Source organism: Mirounga leonina, unplaced genomic scaffold, assembly GCF_011800145.1.
Source record: "Mirounga leonina isolate KUSES-001 unplaced genomic scaffold, KU_Mleo_1.0 Mir_93, whole genome shotgun sequence".
In the NCBI taxonomy this organism is placed as follows: domain Eukaryota; kingdom Metazoa; phylum Chordata; class Mammalia; order Carnivora; family Phocidae; genus Mirounga; species Mirounga leonina.
In genome coordinates, this window is record NW_023270854.1 from 56,081,142 (window position 1) to 56,103,448 (window position 22,307).

A 22,307-nucleotide genomic window follows, 5' to 3' on the forward strand; every position below is an offset into this window, starting at 1 on the left:
TGGATGTTCTTTCTTCTTTCCATTTCTTTTTTCTATTTTCTATTCCATTCACTCTCGCTATCTATTCTTCTCTCTGGAAAAATGCCTAGAGCTCAATGTCTTATAGACTTTCAGTAAATAGAAGAGTTTTATGGTGTAATTGGGGCTAATCTAACTGGTTGATAGATCTGCTGACTCTGTTAAACTTGCAAAATGTCATTCTTGGGATTATGGTAAACCTTGTAATTAGTTAATAAAAAATCACTACACTGCAGAAAGTCTATTCAATCTTCCAGCTGCAAAAGCCCTCCCCCATCACTCCCTCTTTCTCCTGGCCACGGCTCAAGGATGGTGTCTTGATGCCTTGGTGCCTTTCCCATAGTAGATGCCAAAGTGTCTACATGTAGCAGTAATGCTGGATTGAATAAGAGACAGAGAAGCAGAAACACACATATTTCATGTAAATATACACAAACAGATAGGGAAGGTGAAGCAGATTCATTTTCTCTCTTTTTTTTATTAAGCTTTTTATTTTAATTCCAGTATACTTAACATACAGTGGTATCTTAGTTTCAGGTGAACAAGACAGTGATTCTGGATTCACTTTCTTTGATGCTGACTGCCTGATTTTCCTAACGTGCTTCATGTTGTCCATTACACCTGCCCCGATTTCATTTAGATAAGCCACCTCAGTATTTGTATATGGGAAGGGAGAAGTAAGGTGCTGAAAATGACAGCAGCTGTTATTTACGGGTACATCCTGTGAGCCAGACTCTGAGCCGAGGCATACCCAGTCCTTACAGAAATTCTCGAATTTGCAGAGAGAACCCAAGGCCCCCAGATGCAGGGCCAGTCCCTCAAGGGCCAAGTCACTTCACTTCTACTTTTTTGGAAAAGAAGTAATTTTTTAAAATTGGGTATCAATTTATAGGGAAGTCATTCTCAAAGGTGAGGAAGAAAACACATGTATTTGTAGATATTTCAAAAGAACCAGGGTCTTAGAAAGAGCGTAAAAGAAACAGAAATGTAATTCCCAAGCTACTGCAAGAAAAACACTAGACTCCCCAGACTGGAAAGAACACTTTTCAAATTATATGTGAAGAACATTCCCCTGCTATCATCCATAGCCCTCCTGCTTCCATCCCTCCCCCACACCCTCTCACTAAAAATCAGCACAACGCTTTGAGGACAAACATGGTGGCAAGGTGAGGGGAAGTAGGGGGTGGGAGGGTAAACGAGAAAGGAGAGGCTCACAAAGTAATGGCAAGTTGCTGTTAATAGAAGCACTGTTTCCTAGCAGGACATATCAGAATTTGTCTGGGACCAGAGTGAAGAAATGATGCAAGCTGTTGTTCTGGTGAACCAACAACCTTCACATGACAACCGGAGGAGAAGCCTCCCTTGCTGTTGGGGCTCCAACATCTTCCCATGGGGGTGGTAGTCTCTGGGTCTGCTGCTGAACCTTCGCTTCCTCCCTGAGATTTTACCTGGAAGCTTTTCTACTTAGCAGTATGGTTCCCCCACTTAGCAAATTAATCCTTCCAAATTACAGAGGAAACGTTATGGCCCTGAGTTTGAAGCTCATACAATAGCTTCCTCCCCACTCCTCCCATGTCCTCCTCCTCCTTCTTCTCTGGGCTCTGTGGACTCACTTTTCAAATATTTTCTCTAGGTTTTATCTTTCTTTTCTTTCTTGTTTTATGGTTCTCTATGTAAAATGCTGTGTTTTAAAGAAAATTATCAAATAAAAGCAGAGGAAACAAACTTATAGAAGTCCTTTACAGACAGGTGTTTGGCTTGAAATGCACTTGGAAGAACATAAAAGTTAGGTGCACAAAGGAGGCCCTCGGCTCTAGGACACTGTCCAGGGCTCTGATGACAGGTTCACCCCTGGCACCTTCTCCCTCACCCCTACACAGTGCCTTTCAAGCTTTTCCCTCAGCCCATGGGGAAAAGGTAGCTCTTGTGAGATCTTGAATATCAAGTACTCAAGGGCAAAATGCACAAGATGAGGTGTCTGGAGCCCCAAGGTTTTGACCCAGATTTACCTCTACTGGCCTGTTTGACCTTGAGCAAGTCACTTAATTTCTCTAATCCTTGAGGTTCCTCAGTTTAGATGGATGGTCCTTAGAGTCCTCCTCATCTGGGGTCTCTGATTGAATCCTGGAGACATGAGACAAACCGAGTGCTCTCTTGCCAAAGGTTGATTAGTCAAATAAAAATAATGGACAGGAGAGGAATTGGCAGCAAACTTCCCTGTGGCTGAGTGTGCATTTCCTAGAAAAGGGGGTTATAGCACTCTAAAGAAAGAGGTTCTTCAAAAAGAAGAAAATCAAAAACACTAACAAAGGCCATTCAATGAAAGGAGAGAAAGGCAAGTTTTCATGCCATGAGGAGACAGTTTCCATGTACTCTTTCTCTTTAGCCTCTCTGCTTTCCCTGTGCCTCTAGGGGCCTGATTCTTGGTCTCTTTTGGGTCACAGAAGTGAGATTTGTGTGTTGAACAATCTGAGCTTGGTACAAAAGTGAAATGTGTTGGGACGCCTGGGTGGCTCAGTCATTAAGCATCTGCCTTTGGCTCAGGTCATGATCCCAGGGTCCTGGAATCGAGCCCCACATCGGGCTCCCTGCTCAGCAGGAAGCCTGCTTTTCCATCTCCCACTCCCCCTGCTTGTGTTCCCTCTCTCACTGTCTCTCTCTGTGTCAAATAAATAAATAAAATCTTTAAAAAAAAAAGTGAAATGGTTTAATTTTCTCCTACTGCTGCCTTCAATGATACTTCCCCTTTCCTGTCACTTAAACACACCTTGGGGGGATTCCTTAGCTCTTTTATTCATTTTAGGCATTAAAAAATGTCCACTCCAACTTAAAGCTTCAATTTCTTATCCTCTTGCCTCCAGTCACTGTGTAATTCATAAAATTTGCTTCTCATAGACAGAATAATTTGACTTACCAAATTATTCATATCTTTGATCATTTTTGTTTCACATTCCATTATTTCAAAATTTTAAAAAAGATTTTATTAATTTATTTTAGAGAGAGAGAGTGAGAGCGAGCCCACAAGTGGGGTGAGGGAGGGGCACAGGGAAAGGAAGAGAGAGAATCTCAATCAGACTCCACACTGAGTGTGGAGCCTGATGAAGAGCTCGATCCCACGACCCTGAGATCATGACTTGAGCCGAAATCAAGAGTCAGATGCTTAACCAACTGAGCCGCCCAGACGCCCCTCCATTACTTTAAAATAAAACTTTTTAACACTTTAATTGAAATAATTTCAGAGAAAAGGTGCAAAATCATAGAGTTCTTACATATCCTTAACCCAGATCTCCAAATGATAATATTTTACTTTATTTGCCGTATTATTCTGTCATATATATAAACTATTTAATACATATATTTACACACATTTTCTTAACTATTTCAGAGTAGATTGTAGACATAATATCCCTTTACTCTGAAATATGTTGGTGTGCATTTCTTTTAAAAACATGACATTCTTGGGGTGCCTGGGTGGCTCATTCAGTTAAGTGTCTGCCTTTAGCTCAGGTCATGATCACAGGGTCCTGGGATCAAGCCCCACATTGGGCTCCCTGCTCAGTGGGAGTCTGCTTCTCCCTCTGACACTTCCCCCCTCTCAGCTCTGTCCTTCTCTCTTTCACTCTCTCTCAAATAAATAAATAAAATCTTTTTAAAAAACCCAGAAAACATGACATTCTCTTGGGCACCTGGGTGGCTCAGTCAGTTGAGTGTTCAACTCTTGATTTCAGTTCAGGTCATGATCTCAGGGTCATGGGATCGAGCCCCACATCCAACTCCATGCTCAGTGGGGAGTCTACTTCAGATTCTTTCCCTCTCTCTCTCCCTCTCCTTCTTCCCCTTCCCTGTGTGCACACATGCTCTCCCTCTAAAATGAATAAATAAATCTTAAAAAAAAAACAAACCCATGACATTCTCTTATATAACCACAGTATAATTTTCAAAGCATAAAATTAACATCGGTGAAATACTACTTTATCTAATCTACAAACCTTATTCAAATTTCAGATTTATCCTATTAATGTCCTTATATTAAAATAAGGAAATTAATTTTTTTTGTTCCAAGATCCAGTCAAGGATCACACACACAGCAATTAGTCATCCTTTCTCTTTAGGATCCTTTTATCTGGAACAATTCTTTACTCACTTTTCACTTTTTTTTACTGTAACTTTCATGATCTTGACATTTTTGAAGAGTATAGGCTATCTACACTGTAGAATGGTGCTGAATTAGTGTTCAGTATTCCATTTATATTTATCAGAATTTTCTCTGTGTTCTCTAGGAAATAAAGTTAAAAGACGAAACAAGAACTCTTCCTCTACATTAAAATCGTGGGTCTGTGAATTCTTACTTGTTATACTGAAACTTTCTAAAACAGCTTTCCAAATTGCATTTTAAAAGACTTATTTGAATTTTATCAAATATGTAATTCCCATGAAACAAAAGGGAGAAAGAAGGAAAGAAGGGAGGAAGGAAAATAATAAAGGAAAAGTATGACTCATTTATAATTTAATAAGGTACTGCATTACTGAGTACATTCCTGCCGGGAACCAAATCCACTGGGTATAACTCTACATGTGGGTATCAGCGATCTGTTGCTGTGTAACAAACCACTCCAAAACTTAATGGCTTTAAACAATAACATAAATACATCTCACTCAACCCAGCAAGGTGCATTCCTTCTCCAAATCCCCCTTCTGGATCCCAAAAATGTTTTACCACTTTAGTGTCACTTGAAGTGGGGAGGAAGTACAATGGAGGGAAAGTCAATGGACTGTAGTGAAAAGGCCTTACTTTGATACATTTTATTTTTAAAAAGCCACAGTATCAACACATCACTAGGTCTCAAGTAGTGCCTTGGAGGCACTCGGGGCAAGTGAGGAAAGGCTAAGCCGTGCCAACTTCACAGTAAATCCCCCTTGGCCGGAGAGTTCACCAGAACACCTCAGGGAGGATGGAGACAAGGCTCTTCCAACCACAGGTTCATGCACAAGCAGCCCGAAGTCTCTGAAAGACAATTGACTCCATATCTGGGTATTTCAGATGCTTACAAACAGAGAAGATTTTGAGAGGCATGAGGAACCATTCTAGACTTACTCTTTTGGAGCATATTTGCTTCTCAAAGGGCAAATATATTCACAGGGATGTGACCTGAACCAAAAGCCAAACTAAACTGCTCCAATTTACTGAACTGCAGAACAAACTGAATCCAAATACAAAAATTTTTGTGGAGCCACGAACCACAGCAAAGGCTGATTTCTTTCCCTTTCAAAAAAACATGTTTTGCTTTCTTTCCCATAGTGTTTTCATTAATTTTGTTTTTGAATTTTAAAAAGTTCTGTAGGTATAGTCTGCATGATTTTCAGCCAAACAGAACTGTGCAAAAAAAAAAAAAAAAAGGTAAATTTGTTTTCTTATAACTAAACTTAAATCTATCCCAAGCTCTCATAGCTACCTGGAAACTGAAAACTCACACAAACCCATCCACATAAACGCAATTTAAGTCCGTGATTTTGTAGTAAGTTTTGGTTTAAACTCAACTAAATTTTAAAATTTCTCCTTCCCCACCCCTTGGTTGGTTTTGAGCTGGCTGTTGGACTTACCACCTAACCACCTCGTGGGGCAACCAGACTGGAAGGTGGACCACCCACTCTCTGTACTTCGAGCATCTGGACTGGGTGGTGATTCCATCAATTCTCAGCACCCCAAGCAAACCCCACGCTCAGGAACTGAGCTGGGGCGGCAGGCATTGCACAGGGATTTGCAAAGATGAGGGCTCCAATCAGTGCTCCATGGACCTGGATGTGGGGCCAGCCTGGTGAGCGTGAGAGCATGATCCTGCATGCCTGAGTGGAGTTTGCAAGGGGACAAGCACGGAAGTCAAGAATATGCCACCACGGGAAAGGTGTTAATGTAGAAATAGAGTTTACTTAGTTGGACATGATATATAACTGCAAAACTTGTGAAGCATTTATAGTATACTTAAGACTTCTTTCTGTGGGATGCCTGGGTGGCTCAGTCAGTTGAGTGGCCAACTCTTGATTTCGGCTCTGGTCATGATGTCAGGGTCTTGAGATCAAAAGCCAGGTCAGGCTCTGTGTTCAGGGAGGAGTCTGTGTGAGATTCTTTCCAGAGCTCTGCCTCCCCCCACTCGCACACTCTGTCTCTCTTTCTCTCAAATAAATAAATCTTTAAAAAAAGAGACTTCTTTCAATGGGCAGAAGACATGAACAGACATTTCTCCAAAGAAGACCTACAAATGGCCAACAGACATGAAAAAATGCTCAACATCACTCGGCATCAGGGAAATCCAAATCAAAACCTCAATGAGATACCACCTCACACCAGTCAGAATGGCTAAAATTAAGAAGTCAGGAAAAAACAAATGTTGGAGAGGATGTGGAGAAAGGGGAACCCTCTTACACTGCTGGTGGGAATGCAAGCTGGTGCACCCACTCTGGAAAACAGAGTGGAGGTTCCTCAAGAAGTTAAAAATAGAGCTACCCTATGACCCAGCAATTGCACTACTGGGCATTTACCCCAAAGATACAAATGTAGTGATCTGAAGGGGCACCTGTACCCCAGTGTTGAAAGCAGGAATGTCCACAAGAGCCAAACTGTGGATAGAGCCCAGATGTCCATTGACAGATGAATGGATAAGGAAGATGTCATATGTACACACAATGGAATATTACTTAGTCATAAAAAGATGAAATCTTACCATTTACATTGACATGGATGAAACTGGAAGGTATTATGCTGAGCAAAATAGGTCAGTAAGAGAAAGACAATTATCATATGGCTTTACTCACATGTGGAATATAAGAAACAGTGCAGAGGATCATAGGGGAAGGGAGGGAAAACTGAATGGGAAGAAATCAGAGACAGAGATAAACCGTGAGAGACTCTTAAATCTAGGAAATAAACTGAGGGTTGCTGGAGGGGAGGGGCTTGGGGGAGGATGAGGTAACTGGGTGATGAGCATTTAAGGAGGGCACATAATGTGATGAGCATTGGGTGTTATATGCAACTGATGAATAACTGAACTCTACCTCTGAAACTAATGATGTACTACTATATGTTGGCTAATTGAATTTAAATAAAATTTAAAAAATAAAAAAGAGACTTCTTTCTATTCCTTTTAATTATTTTAAGAGATACTTAAAATCATTACAATATTAAATCATTAAATCTTGCAAATACCCAAATAGTTGCTCATTGGACCCTTGAGGACCTATAGCCAAAGCCATGTATTTTTTTTTTAAAGTATGACACCAGAACAATGAAACTCTCCTCAAACTTACATTGAGCAGAATAATCATTCTGTTAAAGACAGGTCTTTAACTCTTAAGTCATTTCTTTTCTGTGCTAGTCATCTCCCTACCTTCTCTGCCCTATCCGCTGCTGCTCTTCTCACCTGTTTGTTTCTGAGCCTCCATTGCAAAGTGCCCACACCTTCTGCTCCTGCTAGTTCTTCTCCTAGCTCAGCCCAGCCCACACGTGGCCAAACCAGGCTCCTGCCTTCCCTGACCTTCCCACACAGCTTCTTTCTTCCTCTGTCTCTTCCTATTGCACCTTAGACAGATTTGTTACAGCCCTTGTAACCAGGCATCAAAGTACTGTGTTAGATTGAGAGCAGGAATTTTGTGGGAACTCAGTGGAGTTGGCTTCATTTTGCTGTTTCCCCAGTGGCTTTCTCTTCTTGGCATTCTTAGGACCTTGTACCCTGCTTGGTAGACAGCGAGCGCTTCATTAATGCTTGTCAAATGAATGCAGGGGACAATGTGGCATGAACACACTTGAGCTTGATCCTGATTACTTTGAGTCAGCTGGAGTGAAGTTTTCAGTTGAGCCATACCCTTTTATTTTCTGTTCTCTATCCCTCACCTGCTTATTCTAGAACAATGTATTGTCTCATTTATTTATGAAAGTTGTTACAATTGGCAACAGTGCTGACTTGAATTTTCCTTCATGATTTAAAAAGGCATTATTAACTGTTGAAAGTGGCTGATAGGTATGGGGGGTTTATTGTGCTATTATATAATAAACTTTTTTTTAAAGCATTATTATTACACAGTTATAACATTAGTAGAAATCAAAGAAAAAGGAAAAACCTTCATCTACATGACTGACACCACAACCAATCAGTTTCTATTCTTCCCTGCTTTCTTTAAATTCTTGCCCCTGTGCATATATAATTTTTATGCAGTTGCAATCATTTATATAGATGTTTCTAAGCATACAGGCATCTTATCGTATGCTTCCATGCAATCACCTAGAAGTCAGGTAACTATGAGACAATGATGTCTGTGATGATGATGGTAATGACTATCACCTAATGGAGCTCCAACTCTGGGCTACTGCCATTCACTGTCTATTTCTAATCCCCAGAACAAACTCAGTGAGGCTGAAAACTTGTCTAAAGTCACAAAACCAGTAGAAGAGAATAATACTTGTCATCCCTAATACATACCAATTACTCTACTCTATGCCAGGACCCCAGCTGAGCAGTTTACCTGCTTCATCCATTTAATCCTCATAGCAATGCCACATTATTATACTCCCATCCCCCAGAGGAGGAAACTGAGGTTTAGAGAGCCTAAGTAATCAGCCTACGTCACACCACTAGAAAATAGCAGAGCTAGGAATTGACCCTCAGCTCTCTGACTGCAAAGCCCAACTTGCAACCAAGTGAAACTGGTTGCGGACTCTCTCAGACACAGGGCTTCAGCCCCTTTATACTCTACCTTATCGCCTTGACAGGGAGGGGGGTGAAAATCTGAAATGAAAACAGTAATAGGCTGTAGGAGGAATATATATATATATATATATATATATATATATATATATATATACACACACACACACGTATACATATATATATTTGTATATTTTTATATTTTTTAAAATTCTATTTATTTATTTGAGAAAGAGAGAGTGAGAGTGTGAGTGTGAGTGAGAAGGAGGGGCAGAGAGAGGGAGAAGCAGACTCCCCACTGAGCAGGGAGCCTGACGTGGGGCTCGATCCCAAGACCCTGGGGTCATGACCCGAGCAGAAGACAGATGCTTAACTGACTGAGCCGTCTGGGCGCCCTGTTGGAGGAGTTTTTAAACAATATTTTAAACTTTTAATTTATCAAACGCATAAGTTAAATACACACCCATGCATACTTTAAACTTCCTATTGGAGAGGTTTGCATCTCAGATTGGGACTGAATGGTTCACTTCGCTGAACTTAGTCTCTCTGGTTCTATTTTTTTTTTAGCCATTTTTAAATTTATTATCCTAAAATACCCCAATAATTTGAAACTTCTTAAAAGGAGACTTGATCTTTAATGAGCTCTGCTACTCTGGACTGAGGATATTATATAGAATCTCATTGCTCTTAAATTCGTGACCTTGCTTTCTGATACAAACTTAACGTGCAGAATGCTGATTTGGTATTTGATTACTCCCTCGACTTTTAATCAAAACATCTTTTTATTTCCTCTTTCCTTCAGTGCCATTTAAGCATGCTTTGGTGATCAGGCCCAAGCAAGCAGGACTATAAAAGCCTTCACTGTCACTCAGCTCCGTGAGGACAGACAAGAAGACGCTGGGAAGACTGAGCTGGGAGAACTGGGGTTAGTTAGTCCTGTGGAGGGATTTCCTGAGAGGAAAAAGAGTGCAATAACAAAATATATCTCTTTCTGCAAGCAACTTTTTTAAAAAACTCATTTTAATTTGTTGGGATGATTTAATAAAATGCAACTGGCCAGCAAGGGTAAACTCGGTGTTTTCTGAGAATTGCACAGTGCTTGATTTCTGTGACAGGCTGTGGGTGTTCAGATTCCGGAGTGAAGTGGCCTTGCTGCAGGCTCTCTGTTCCTGAGTGGATAATGTGAGCAGTGTAATTCTGTAGAAATAGAAGTTGGAGATCAGTTGATAAACAAGGTGGGTTTTATTTATGTTTCTGGTCACGTGGGTTGCATAGTAGTAGGGGGCAGTAACCCTCTCAAAATAGAGTGGGCTCAGTTCATGAAAAAGAAGACTTAGCAGGATTCACGGAATAAGTGTCCTCCATTGGCCAATCTCCTGCCCTCAAGGGTAGCAAACAATGAGGAATAAGATTTAGCTCCAGCGCTAGCAAACATATTTATAGTCCTGTAGAGGAGACTGGCGTAGAAGCTGATGATCCCCATGTGGCCAGGTCTCTAAGCCTCAGCACTATTGAGATTTGGGGCCAGATAACTCCTCATGGTGGGGCTGTTCTCTACACTGTGGGATGTTGGCAGCATCCCTGGCCTCTACCCATGAGATAGCGGTGGAACCCCCACTAACCCCACAGTCGACAGCCAAACCTAGCCCAGACATTGCCAAGTGTTCCCTGAGCAAACTTGCCCCAGTTGAGAACCACTGCTGTAGGGGTGGTGAGCACTGTGTGTGGCAAAGGAAAACTCCAGGAGGGGAGGAAGGATGCCCGGGCATCTTTGGAGTCAAGTGGTGTGGTCATGAAAGCTCCTTTGAGGTGGTGACACTGTGTCTCGTGTGAAGCATGAGTGGTGCTAACACGTGAGGTAAGGTTACCCATGTAACAAAGGAACCTCGTCCCGAACCTGCAGAGGGTGGCTACCTCGGTATTGCTGGCAAGTTGAGGGTATGTGTGTTGGGGGTGGATGGTAGGACATGAGACTGTGACAGGGCACACTTGTGACCGTGGGCTGTGAGGAGCATCCGAGGGCCCAGGTGTGCCATTGCCGGGCCTGTAAGCTGCCAGTTGGTAGGAACGGACTTCTGGAACATTCTGGCCATGGTGCCAAGGACGGATTACAGTGGGCTCTAGAATGTACCAGGTGCTGTGCTACTCACTTCACTTACTCTAGTCAGTCCTCACAACAGGCCTGGAAGAAGGAAGCACAGTGATCCCATTTATAGACAAGGATATAGAAGGGCCAGGCCTCTCCACTCCATGCGCTTCTCACGGGAGAGCAGGACCAGGACTTTCCGTGAGCAGGTATGGGGGCCTCTTCTGCAAGATGAAAAAGGCCTGGCTTGTCTGACAGAGCTTTGTTTGGTACGTGCTGTGATGGAGGTGACATTAGGGCTTCTGTGATCAGCCCATGCACACAGGAGGTGGGGGAAAGCCTCCCAGGGACTTGTTAGGCAGACACAGGTCAATATATAGTCACAGAGAAGCAACTTAAAACAAGCAGAACAGCCAAGTGCCTTCTGCATTGCTTTTTTCTCACATCAAACGTCCATCAGGCCCCAGATGTTTGTTCATTTCAGTGAGCATTATTGGGCACTTACTATACCCTCAGAATTGTTCCAGGACTCTGGGGGAGACAAGGAGCTGGAAACCTGACTTTTTTCAAGAGGAGCTTGACTTCAAAAGAAAAGCAGCTCAATTTGGATGTGCCTGAGAACCTGCCCCTGAACTTCTTGCTCTCTAGGAAAGCCTGTTTTCCTCTGGGAAGAGCCAATGGCTGAGAAGTTTGGCAAGAGAAGTTTCCAGGAGAGAAAAGGACCAGTCTCACCGTGTCCCAGTGAAGTTCCTCGCTCTTGAATCCCTGGAGGAGGCAGTGGAATTGGCCATCTTCCTCATGCTCTGCTGAGCCTCTGTTCTCAGGCTATGCATGGAGCCATGTTCTATGCGTCTTTTGTGTATACAGGCATTTAATTCCCATAGCAACCTTATAGGTACTATGACTCCTCTTCACATATGAAGACATGGGAATACAGACAAGCTAAGCAGTTTGCCCACGGTCAGATGGCCTTTCAGTAATAAACTCAGGATTATAACCCAAGGCCGTCAGCCACAGCAATCAGGACCTTTGACATTGACTGCCAGGCTGTCTGCCTCCCGCTGAGCTGGCTGTGGGCTGAAAGGCTGGGGAATGTTCTAATCAGAATAGTAATAGGTCGCTTTACTAAAAAAACATGCAGAGGCAAGCAGGGTAGGCACATGGTAGGAAGAGAACAGAATTTAGCTCAGACAACCCAGGTGTTGATGGCAACTGATACTAACTAGTTTTGTAACCTGGAGCATCAGCTAACCCCACCAAAGCTCAGCCGTCTCATTTAAATATCAGATGGACTATATAACAGTGTCTAAAACAGCTCCTGACACGAGGTGTAAATATAAGGTGAGTGAAAGATGAAAGAGGCGTGCTTCATGAATACAGGTTTGATTAGCCTCGAAAAAAGTGTAAAGTTCACGAACAAGGGCATAATAAAAATCAAAGACATGGAGAGTAAATGAATCTAGGCATGTGTGTGCATGTGTGTGTTGGGGCCATTTACACGGAGGTCGTGCCATGTACCATCACCGTCCTATGGGTCATAGACCATTAATAACCATGAACTAGGGAACTGTGTTATGTACGTCGGGTGTCCCCATTGCATGCATTTTACAGATGCTTAACCATGGACTGTTCTGAGACACAGCCTCTCCGCTGACGGCTGCAAAACCCAGCAACAGGCTGCATGTGATGCAGTGTGTGTCAGGCTCAGAATGCACTGCTTGACTTTGCTCTCCTCCCTGTCCTACTTCCCAGGCTCCTCCTTACTTTCGCTTACCTGGGGTGTCCTCCTCAATAAAACATTAGCCCATAGCTTTGGCCTCAAGCATGGCTTCTGAGGAAACCTGAACTAAGACAGATTTCTTTTTTTTTCTTTTTTTGGTAAAAGAAAATACATGGAAGTAAATATTCATGGGAGAAAGAGCTACATTTCCATATGCAAGAGGCTAACCCAATTGTCTATACTCTTCTATAGTTTCTATTTTTAAAATTTTAAATTAGCAAAATGGTTGTTTTAATATACTATTTAAATATACATATTAGTTCCTTCCAAATTAACAGACATGATGTGTAGACATAAGCTGAAAAGCCACAGTGAGAATAAAAAGAATTGTCCTCAGTAGATATTCCACTAGTGGGAATTCAAGGGGAATTATAGGCACTTTCATAACCTACTATTTTATACTCTCATCATTTTAATTTAATTTTATTTAAAATTAAAGACATCATAAATGGTGATTTTCATATGTTAGAGGAGGAATCAACTAGAATATACAAAAAATGTAGTAAACATATTGAGCATACTAAGTACATTTCAATTATTCCATAACTTCCTTGGGTGTTAAAGACAATCACATGACTTACCATGATTTGGAATTTCAAAAATCTGTTCAACAAAGCTTCATTCTGAGACTTATTCCAACCTGAATGTCATTCAGAGAGCCTTGGAAAGTCTCTTTTGGCCCAAGTCTGATATGCGTGCTGCATAGCGAATCCTAAAGCCAACACATTCCCCATTACTGTTTATTCTCCAGGGACCAATATTAATGCAAGCAAAAAAAATAATTTGCCTTGGATTTTGCATGCTTTCTCCAGAAAAGAGGTTAAACATCTTTCATTTCCCTAGGGTGGTCTGCTTTGCACTGAGAATCCTACTGGTCTAGTGAGAAGGAGCTCTGGGAAATCTCTACCCTCCCCCGCACCCCCCCAGCCCATTTCATAGATGAGGACACTACCCAGACACAATGACCATCCTCGAGGTGAATCATTCTCAGACTGGGTAACCATGGTTAACTATGTGGGCAGTATCTACATTTCAAAAACTTGGACGGAACAGTCAGATATTCACATAGCTCATTCATTTGATAAATTAGAATTTTGCTGGAGAAGAACCGACCTATTTTTGGAAGGGATTAAATCCCTTATGCCAAAGTCTTCTGGAATGACATTTTAACTTTGCTTTTCCTACTTGTGCTGGGGAGGGTTAACACCAATTTATGTAGTTATTTCTAGGCATGTAATTACGTAGTCATTTCTTTACCTGTGTTCCTTCCAGTCCTACCCCCTAGCAACTTGAAAATAAAAATCCATATCCTGGCCATATTGATTCCATCTTTCTACAAGGTTAACCATAAGCTGTCTTATTATGGTTCCAGCTTGGGCTATGGAGTCCAACTAACTGGGTTTGAATTCTGGTTCTGCCTTTGACCCAGATACTTGAATTTGGGCAAGTGACTTGATTGTGCCTAAGTAACCTCTCTATCCTCCCTTCCTCATTTGTAAAATTGAGATGATTTTAATACCCATCCTGCTTGCACAGTGCCTAGTGTTGTGCCTTTAAAAAAAAAGATTTTATTTATTTATTTGACAGAGAGAGCGAGAAAGCACAGGCAAGGAGAGTAGCAGAGGGAGAAGGAGAAGCAGGTTCCCTGCTAAGCAGGGAATCTGATGCGGGGCTCCATCCCAGGACCCTGGGATCATGACCTGAGCCAAAGGCAGATGCTTAACTGACTGAGCCACCTGGGTGCCCCCCTAGTGTCATGCCTTTCACATAGTAAACATTTGATAAATTATTGGCTATTGATAAGTGCTTAAAAAGTATTTATCGGAAAAGAACATGTTAAGAGGAAAGAGAGGAATTACTACAAAGAAGAAAGCTGTTGATTCTTGCTTAGGCCATCTCAGCTCCCATATTTTGGGAACCCTAACATAATTTCTCATGCTCGTAGAAGGAAAGAGGAAAAGAGGATGAATATGTTTGTTTGTTTTTTTTTTTTAACAGCAGAACCCTGTTGTCAGATAAAAGTTACATATATTAGGCATAGTATGCTCCTAAAACTTAGGGTACAAATTTAGCACATTACCTCCCTCACCCCCACCCCACCCCACCCCAGGTAATAGCTAGAACACTCAAGTACTCCATTAAAAAAAATGTCCAAAGTATCAACCTTTGCCTAAGAATCCCAAGGGCTTGTTGGGTGGGTCAATGCCAAGCAGAAGGAGAAATGGCCTTGCATTGTTTTGCACCTCCTGCTGATCCTCCCGCCCAGAGGTTGGCCACTGTGTGGATGGACCTGCAGGTTCCCCAGGCACTGCCCAGATGGGGCTCAGCTCCAGCTCCTGGCTTTGTGGTCACAGCTCTGGGAGCATGGTCATAGGACAAGCATCACTCTCCAGGACCCCCAATTGCTGTGCCGAGGGCTGCCAGCAAAAACCACACACTTCCGGACCAACCAGCCTTCGCTCCAGACCGCAAGCCCTTTTCCAGAACCTGGATCCTCACCCTTGCTATCTCCTCTCCTTAATCACTACCTAGTTTTAGGATTTTTCATCTATGCAAATGCGTCCGCCTCCTCCTCCACCATTTGCCAGGGCTGCCGTAACTAAGCCCCACAGAGTGAGTGGCTTAAACAACACAAGTTTATTTTCTCATCCTTCTGGAGGCTATAAGGCCCAGATCAAGGTATCAGCAGGATTGGTTGCTTCTGAGGCCTTTGTCCTTGGCTCACAGATGACTGTGTCTTCCCTGTGTCCTCACATGGCCCTATCTCCAAATACAGTCACATCTGAGGTACGGGTTGGGGGGGTGGGGTTAGGACGTCAACATTTGAAATCTGGGGGGACAGTTTTCAGCCCATGATGCCAATAATTAACTCTACATACCTAGAGGTATAAATTAACTGTTATAATTCAAGAAAGAGTGTGTTGAAGGAGGGAGAGAGGGAGGGGAGGGAAGAGCAATTGATCGGTTGAGCTCTTCAAGGACAGAGGGCACCCTGTGCTAACCTTACTAAGACAGCCACTCAAGTGGCTGTTCAAAACATTTAAAGCGTGCCTTACTCCCCCCAGAAGCCCAGAGTGAAACAGATGACTGAAGAGCGTCTCTGGTTGAAATGAGCGTGGGGCGTCTGGGCCCCTTCACTCTCTCCTCACTGAGTCACCTGTGATAAGCACCGTGCAGAAATCTTTGGCCCGGAGGATTGCAGGTGTCCAGGCTCCTCCCATGACTTTTTCACAACCATGCAACTCAACAAAGTTTGAAACAGGTGTGTACCATATCATCTGACCATCCCTGCCATTGGAAACGTACTCTGTCACTAGCGTTCCTGAAGCTCACGGTCACTCTGAAGGGGTCCGGATGAGTTCCCGCGGCCACGCACACAGTCTGGCACTTGTACAGTCGGCTTTATTTTTCCACTTTGCTGCTTTTTGGAGATGGGCTGGCTTATCACCTGCTCAGCTCCGATACCCAAGAAAAGCTGAGAAGGGAAAGTTAGATGCAGCCTCCCTGTGACCTCTTTGCACACACCAGGGCCAATAAAACAGGGGCCGAATGACAGTGACAGCTGTCTTGTGGCATTCAGAGAGACTCGAGCAGTTCAGTTCCACAGTCTCAGGGACAAGTATACCATTACAGCCTGGCTGCTCCCAGAGAAGCCACCTAAACCCGCCCTCGGGGCCGGACCACGGCGGGGTGGCTCGGGCCTCTGCGAGGCCCCGCTGAGACTTCTCCGTGAGCTCCCTGCGGGCGACAGCTCGGCTTTCAGCAGCTGGGGGACACCCTCCCAACCTCCCCAGAGGCCAGTGGGTGAAAAGGAAGGAAGATGGGGGCCAAGCCATCAAGCGCTCACTGCAGGGACAGGGGCCCCAGGAGGATGGTGCTCCTGCGTGGGAGGCAGCCCTTCTCCCCGTGGGATGACAGCCTGCTCTTGGGAAAGGACCCCCGGGCTCTGCTGAAGCGGGGCATGCGCCACGTCAGCTTCAGCCTGGTCACCAAGGGAATGACGGACATCCCCGACTTTCTGTGGGGCTTGTCTGAGGTCCAGAAGCTCAATCTATCTCACAACCAGCTCAGGGCTCTCCCGCCCGATGTGGGGAAGCTGAGTCGGCTGGTGGTCCTGAACCTATGCGGGAACCGCCTGCGGAGCCTGCCCCAAGAAATCAGCCTCCTCAAGAGCCTGAAGGTCCTGTTCGTGAACATGAACTGCCTGACGGAGCTGCCGGCTGAGCTGAGCACTTGCAGAAGCCTGGAGGTCCTGAGCTTGTCCCACAACTGCCTCTCCCAGCTTCCTGCCAGCCTTGCTGACCTCTCCAGACTGCGGAAGCTGAACCTCAGCAACAACTACTTTGCTCACATCCCCATCTGTGTGTTTGCGCTGAAGGAGCTGGATTTCCTGCACGTGGGCTCCAATCGCCTGGAAAACATCGCCGAGAGCATCCAGTGCCTGGTCAGCCTGCAGATCTTCATTGCAGAGAGCAACAACATCCACTCCTTCCCGCGGTCGCTCTGCCTGCTCACCGGCCTGGAGCTGCTGAACTTGAACAACAATGACATCCAGACCCTCCCGGACGAGCTCTACCTGCTGTGGAGACTGGGGCGGATTGCTTGGAACCCCATGGACAAAGGGCTCCACATTTCCCATAACCCATTATCCAAGCCTCTGCCGGAGCTGGTAGAGGGGGGCCTCGAGATGCTCTTCAGTTACCTCAAGGACAAAAAGCACAACTGACTGGGCCCCGGAGGCACAGCCAGTCGCCAACTCGTGGACACCTGTCGGCTGGGTACTGCTCCAGTCTCAGCTCTCTGCTCTTACTGTTCTTGTTGGTTAGCACTTGCGTTTGTATTTGCTGAATGGTATCGAACACCCATTCTATGGAGGTGTTTGCTTTTACCTCTGAATGTGCCTGAGAAGCCCCCTGATGTGATGTTCATCTCATCCCAAACATAAATGGAAATGGGTCTTGGGTTTTCTCTGAAGAGAAACCGTTCTGACTCCTATGAGGAGCAGTGGGATTCAGCCCTTGGAATAGGAGGCAGCCAGTCTGATTCAAGGGAACTCAGAAGTCAGATACTTGCTAAGGATGTGCCGTGGGCCCAGTATGGTACCGGACACTGACACCATCTGGTTTCAGCCCTTGAACTGGCAGCTGCAGTCGGGGAGCAGCGGCGAGACATGCTTCTACGTCAGCCTTGATCAAGCGTTACTGGGGACCAAAGAGCAGGCTGGAGGACTGCTCTGCTGGCAATGACCGGGTTGGGCAGAGCTTCTCCCCTGAGTTCTGGGGGAAACAATCATAACAAATCTGTCTCTAAAATGATTGTACAGTAACCCTCCAGCTGCTCATGTTTACGTCTGCTGGTGAGTGACGGGAATAGCATGAGGGCTATCAGATAATAAATACAAACCAATTTTAATGCACAGTTTCAACCTTCTTTCCCAATCCCCTGGCACCCACCCTCATATCCCTGAGCTTTTCTAGAGACACCAGCCGATAGTTAAATCATCTGATTCTATTTTCTCGTCTCCTCCCTTACTAGATTTGCCCTTCAGGGGTGAGCTAATAATTGAGGGGGAAAATGGCCAAATGGCAGGAAGGAGGAGGTAAGGTACAGGCAAGTCACACACAAGAAAGTAATTACCCTTTTCACATTCAAAGGAGGGTAATATCTGCCACTTGGCTTTTACACGTGGACATTTTAAAAATGAGTTTGGCGACATTTAAAAGCTCTTTGGACAAAAGGCTCTGTAAAAATATTGTTTGTTTTGCTTTTAATTCTAGGAGTACACAGCTGTTAGATGAACATGGACATTAGGATGAGCAATTATAGAATTCCTGCCACCAGGGTCATTGGATCTTACTGCTGTCACAGCAGCCAAGAGCCAAGAGCCCCTAAGACATAACCATTTATTTTGAGGTAAAGAAATTCCAAAGAAAAGATGGCAGTGAAGAAAGTACAGTCCTTTCGGATCAATGGAGAGCCAACTGCTCAGGTTTGGGGGCTGATTTGTCTACAGAATATAGCAAACGATATCAAGACTTGCTTAATTTCTTAATACCCTTAGTTTAATTTAGTTAAACTTATCTTTCTTAGACCTTTCTCTTCTGTAGGCTGGACACTGGGCTAGGAGCTCAAGAGGAATAACGCCCTGCTGCTTCTATCAAGGAACTCATGGTCTGGTGAAAGAGACAGACCCACGTGGGTTTCTACACTGTATGGCAGGTCGTGATCCCTGCTGAAGGGAAATGTAAACAAAGGCCACAGTGGACAGTGTAGACTAGATTGAGCCCTGAAGCCTCAGTAACCAAAGAACAGTGACCGAAGGACATGACTGGGGTGAGCCAGTCATCCCCCCCCGTTCACTCCAGCCATCTTGTCCCAATCTCCCACCCCTTACCCCACTCGGGAAAGAGTGGCAAAGCGCTGGGGCGGTGGGTAGCACCCTCTCAGGTTCCGAGCTTAGGCAACTTCAGCGTGGAGCTGCTCAAAGGGGTCCACGTAACTTATCCATAGGAAAAGTGATTTTCCCAATGGACCCCCAAGTCAATTTTCCCATCCCTGAAAGAGGGAAGCCAATTCCTGCTGTTAGCATCAGATACCAGAGTTCCATTAGCACGTTCGTGCATGAGCTTTTCTGTTGAACCACTGCAAACAGATCTTACCAGCATCGCTGGGAGGCAGCTGAAGAAGACCCCTCTAAACGCCCCCTCCTACAGTACCGAGATGTGCGTGTCCCTGCCAGGCACACACAGACACACTCCAGTAGCCTCACCCCCATTAGCTTGCTGGAGCCAAGGCTATTTAAAGACTTCAGTGGAATTCTTCCTTGACCTCATGACTCAGTGGGACATTATAGGGTGAGCCTTCCTCCGCAGAGCAGAACTGGGCAGATCGCTTACTGCAGCTTTTTGGCTGGAGCACATGCAGCTGTCAGACAAACGCCGGCTTGTGCCAGAATCACGCCTGTTGCTGTCTGCCGCTGAAGAACCACTTGGGCTCACACTAAATTTCCATGACCTTGCACTGGGCAGAGAGGTGGGCCAGGAGAGCAGCACCGAGCTTTTCCGCCGAACCGTCCTTTTATTTCCTCTCCTTGCTTTTTCAGTCACTTGCTCCCACAGTAACTCGACTCCAGGGGAAGCACGGGACCGTATTTTGAAGGTGACCCAAGAGCTGATTATACCTTCTTATAGGAAAAAATTGGTGTCAATTTGGTTGTCCGCTGCCATGCTGCCATTGGTACCTTTCAAAAGTATAGTGGCACGGTTTGCTTTGTTAATGCTTGGCGTGGAGGAAATCATAAAAGTAATCGTAGTTGCCCAATATGCTTTAGATATTGATTCTTTGTGAATGCTCCTTTTTATTGATAAAGGGAAGTGCCGAGCGAAAAAAAAAAAGTGCTTAGTTATTCAAAACACTAACGTGGAGGGAATTTGATACAACCTTCAGTGTCTTTGCTGTCAAATTCTGCAGTTTGCTGACTGACTGAATGCTTCTTGTTTCTCTTTTGTAGTTCTAATACTGCCACATTCAAATAACTCCCAGGTATTTCTAAGGCTTTGGAAATCAAAGAGCTGAGGATGGCTGCACTGGCTGCTGAGTGTATTTAGCCAAAGAATACGCACTAATTGGGTGTTTGATATGGGGAGCTGGCGGCCCGCATTCCCAATGATATTGTGGTTTTCATGTCACTTGGCTCTCAGTATGGAGCAATCTCAGTGGTGTGTTCAGAAACACCTTCTGAAGCTGTTGCAAACTAGAAGCATACAATTAAGAAAAAATCCTAGGTTCATGGGAAAGTAAGATTACTTAGAAAAGACACATCTGTTCGAGGAATAATACCGCTAAATGCATAAAACTGCTGCACATTAGAAAGAAAAATGAAGTCATTTCTCAGCTTGTTGACTTAATAAATAGTTAATAGAAGAATTGTGCTCCATTCTCAGGCTTTAGTTAATAGACTGCCTGTCTGTAGTTACCTAAGATAGAGTGACGTCAGAGCCGTGCACCTGTATCTCACAATGGAGTCATGCTGGTGCTGGAAAGGGAAAGAGGGAATGCTGTTATTATTTGCAGGGACACACTAAACGAAACCTTTTTCTTATGGTGATGGATTATTGCTTTTTAAGATTCTATTTCATAAGCCTCAAAGCACATACTGAATATGCATTTTGGTAGCTATACATTACAAACAGAGGAAGATTAAAGGACCCTGGGCTTGGTCTCTGGAAAATACAGGCAGGTATCAGCATCCCGAGATTACCGGGTGCGTGAAGCTGGCCTGGGGTGCTTCTCTTCAGTAATACGGATGGGCTAGGGAGAGTCTGGACAGAGTCACTGAGGTGCTGTTACAAATGATGAAAGACAGAAGTCCAGAAAATGGTGTAAAAACCAAAAAAGGCAGAAATTCAACCTGCTAGATTTAGCTAAAGTGAAGGTCCTACTCAATTGTTCCATCGATAACTATTTAAGCACCTACGTGTGCTCTATCTTATTACTCCACCAAAGAATTATTTTCAGTACTGTGTGAGATATACTTGAGAAACACAAAATACCCAGCCTGGATGAAATGTGCAACTAAATACCAGTACCCAATAATTATAATTCATCCAAGAACACCAAAATACAACACCTTCAAATATTTTAAGGAAACATAATAAAATTCAGAGAACATGAAAGCTACTATAAATAATAACGGGAACAATCTTGACCTTGTGGAGAAAAGAACTTTTTACAAATGTTCCTTTTAAGTTAACTGTCAAGTTATGCATTGAATCCAGAGCATTACTAATTAAAGAGAAAAGGACAGCATAGTAATAAAAGGGAAGCAGAGAGGGCTCATAATGAATTTGTAAGAGCTTGGGCGTCATTAGGCAAACATCACTGAAAGCGATTAGCATGAAGCTTGCTATGCAGATTTTTAAAGTAGTGTCAAAGGAATCTACTTGCAAGGAGAGGGCTTATTTTCTGCTGCTTCTGACTCACTCCTTATTTCAGCACAAGACAGAAAATAAAAAATGAACTGGCATCCATCCCCAAAGTGCCAAAGTATTTCCTGATGCTCTGGAGAGATACATACATTGTGAAAGCTACAAGACTAGTGGCTGCCAATGGAACATTATATCATCACCCATGTTCTTTGGTTTCTGGAGTTCCCCAGAAGCCAGTGTGCCAGGACATGCCACTTAGAGAAGCCTGTGTTCTTCTGTCTCCTGAATGTCACGCCGATCACTCTTGTGCATGCACAGGGGCAGAGACGCTGCAGGTGGTAGGGAGAGCTCTGCACTGACAGCCAGACGTGCCAGTTGCACGGCACTAACTGCATTCCTTCGTCCGAAGACTATGCAGGTGTTGGGGACATGACAAAGGAACAAGATCCCCACCCTCCAGGGACTCCCATATCCGGAGCCAAGAAGATAGGCTCGGCTAAACAGCTAAATGGGAGGAAAACTGCCTTAGTAGATGCGTAAGTGAATACAAAGGCATGCTGGTGAGATTATAGGAGGGGCAGAAGTGTGTTGTGATTACAATAGTATGAGGTACACACAATCCAACATGACAGTTATTGAGCTTTGTTTTGCTTTGTCCTTTGGAAAATTTGTGAATCTCACCGTCCCAGAGCAGTCTGCTTTGTAACACCTGTGTGGCATTTTTTTTTCCTACCTGAATCTAAGATGTTGGGCGTGCACATGGCCGGAGAGAGGGCATAGCATGATAATAGTGGCACCAT

The 22,307-nt window shown here is 44.1% G+C and overlaps 1 protein-coding gene across 1 annotated transcript; it reads left to right on the top strand.

Moving 5' to 3' along the window:
* Window positions 1–16,147: 16,147 nt before the first annotated feature.
* Window positions 16,148–17,992, top strand: LRRC30 (leucine rich repeat containing 30). Its single transcript, XM_034995842.1, has one exon. The coding sequence runs from the start codon at window positions 16,401–16,403 to the stop codon at window positions 17,304–17,306; it is 906 nt and encodes a 301-aa protein (XP_034851733.1). The 5' UTR covers window positions 16,148–16,400; the 3' UTR covers window positions 17,307–17,992.
* Window positions 17,993–22,307: the final 4,315 nt, after the last annotated feature.

Coding starts and splice junctions, on each gene's coding strand:
- LRRC30 (XM_034995842.1), top strand. CDS start 16,401: ATGGGGGCCAAGCCATCAAGCGCTCACTGCAGGGACAGGGGCCCCAGG.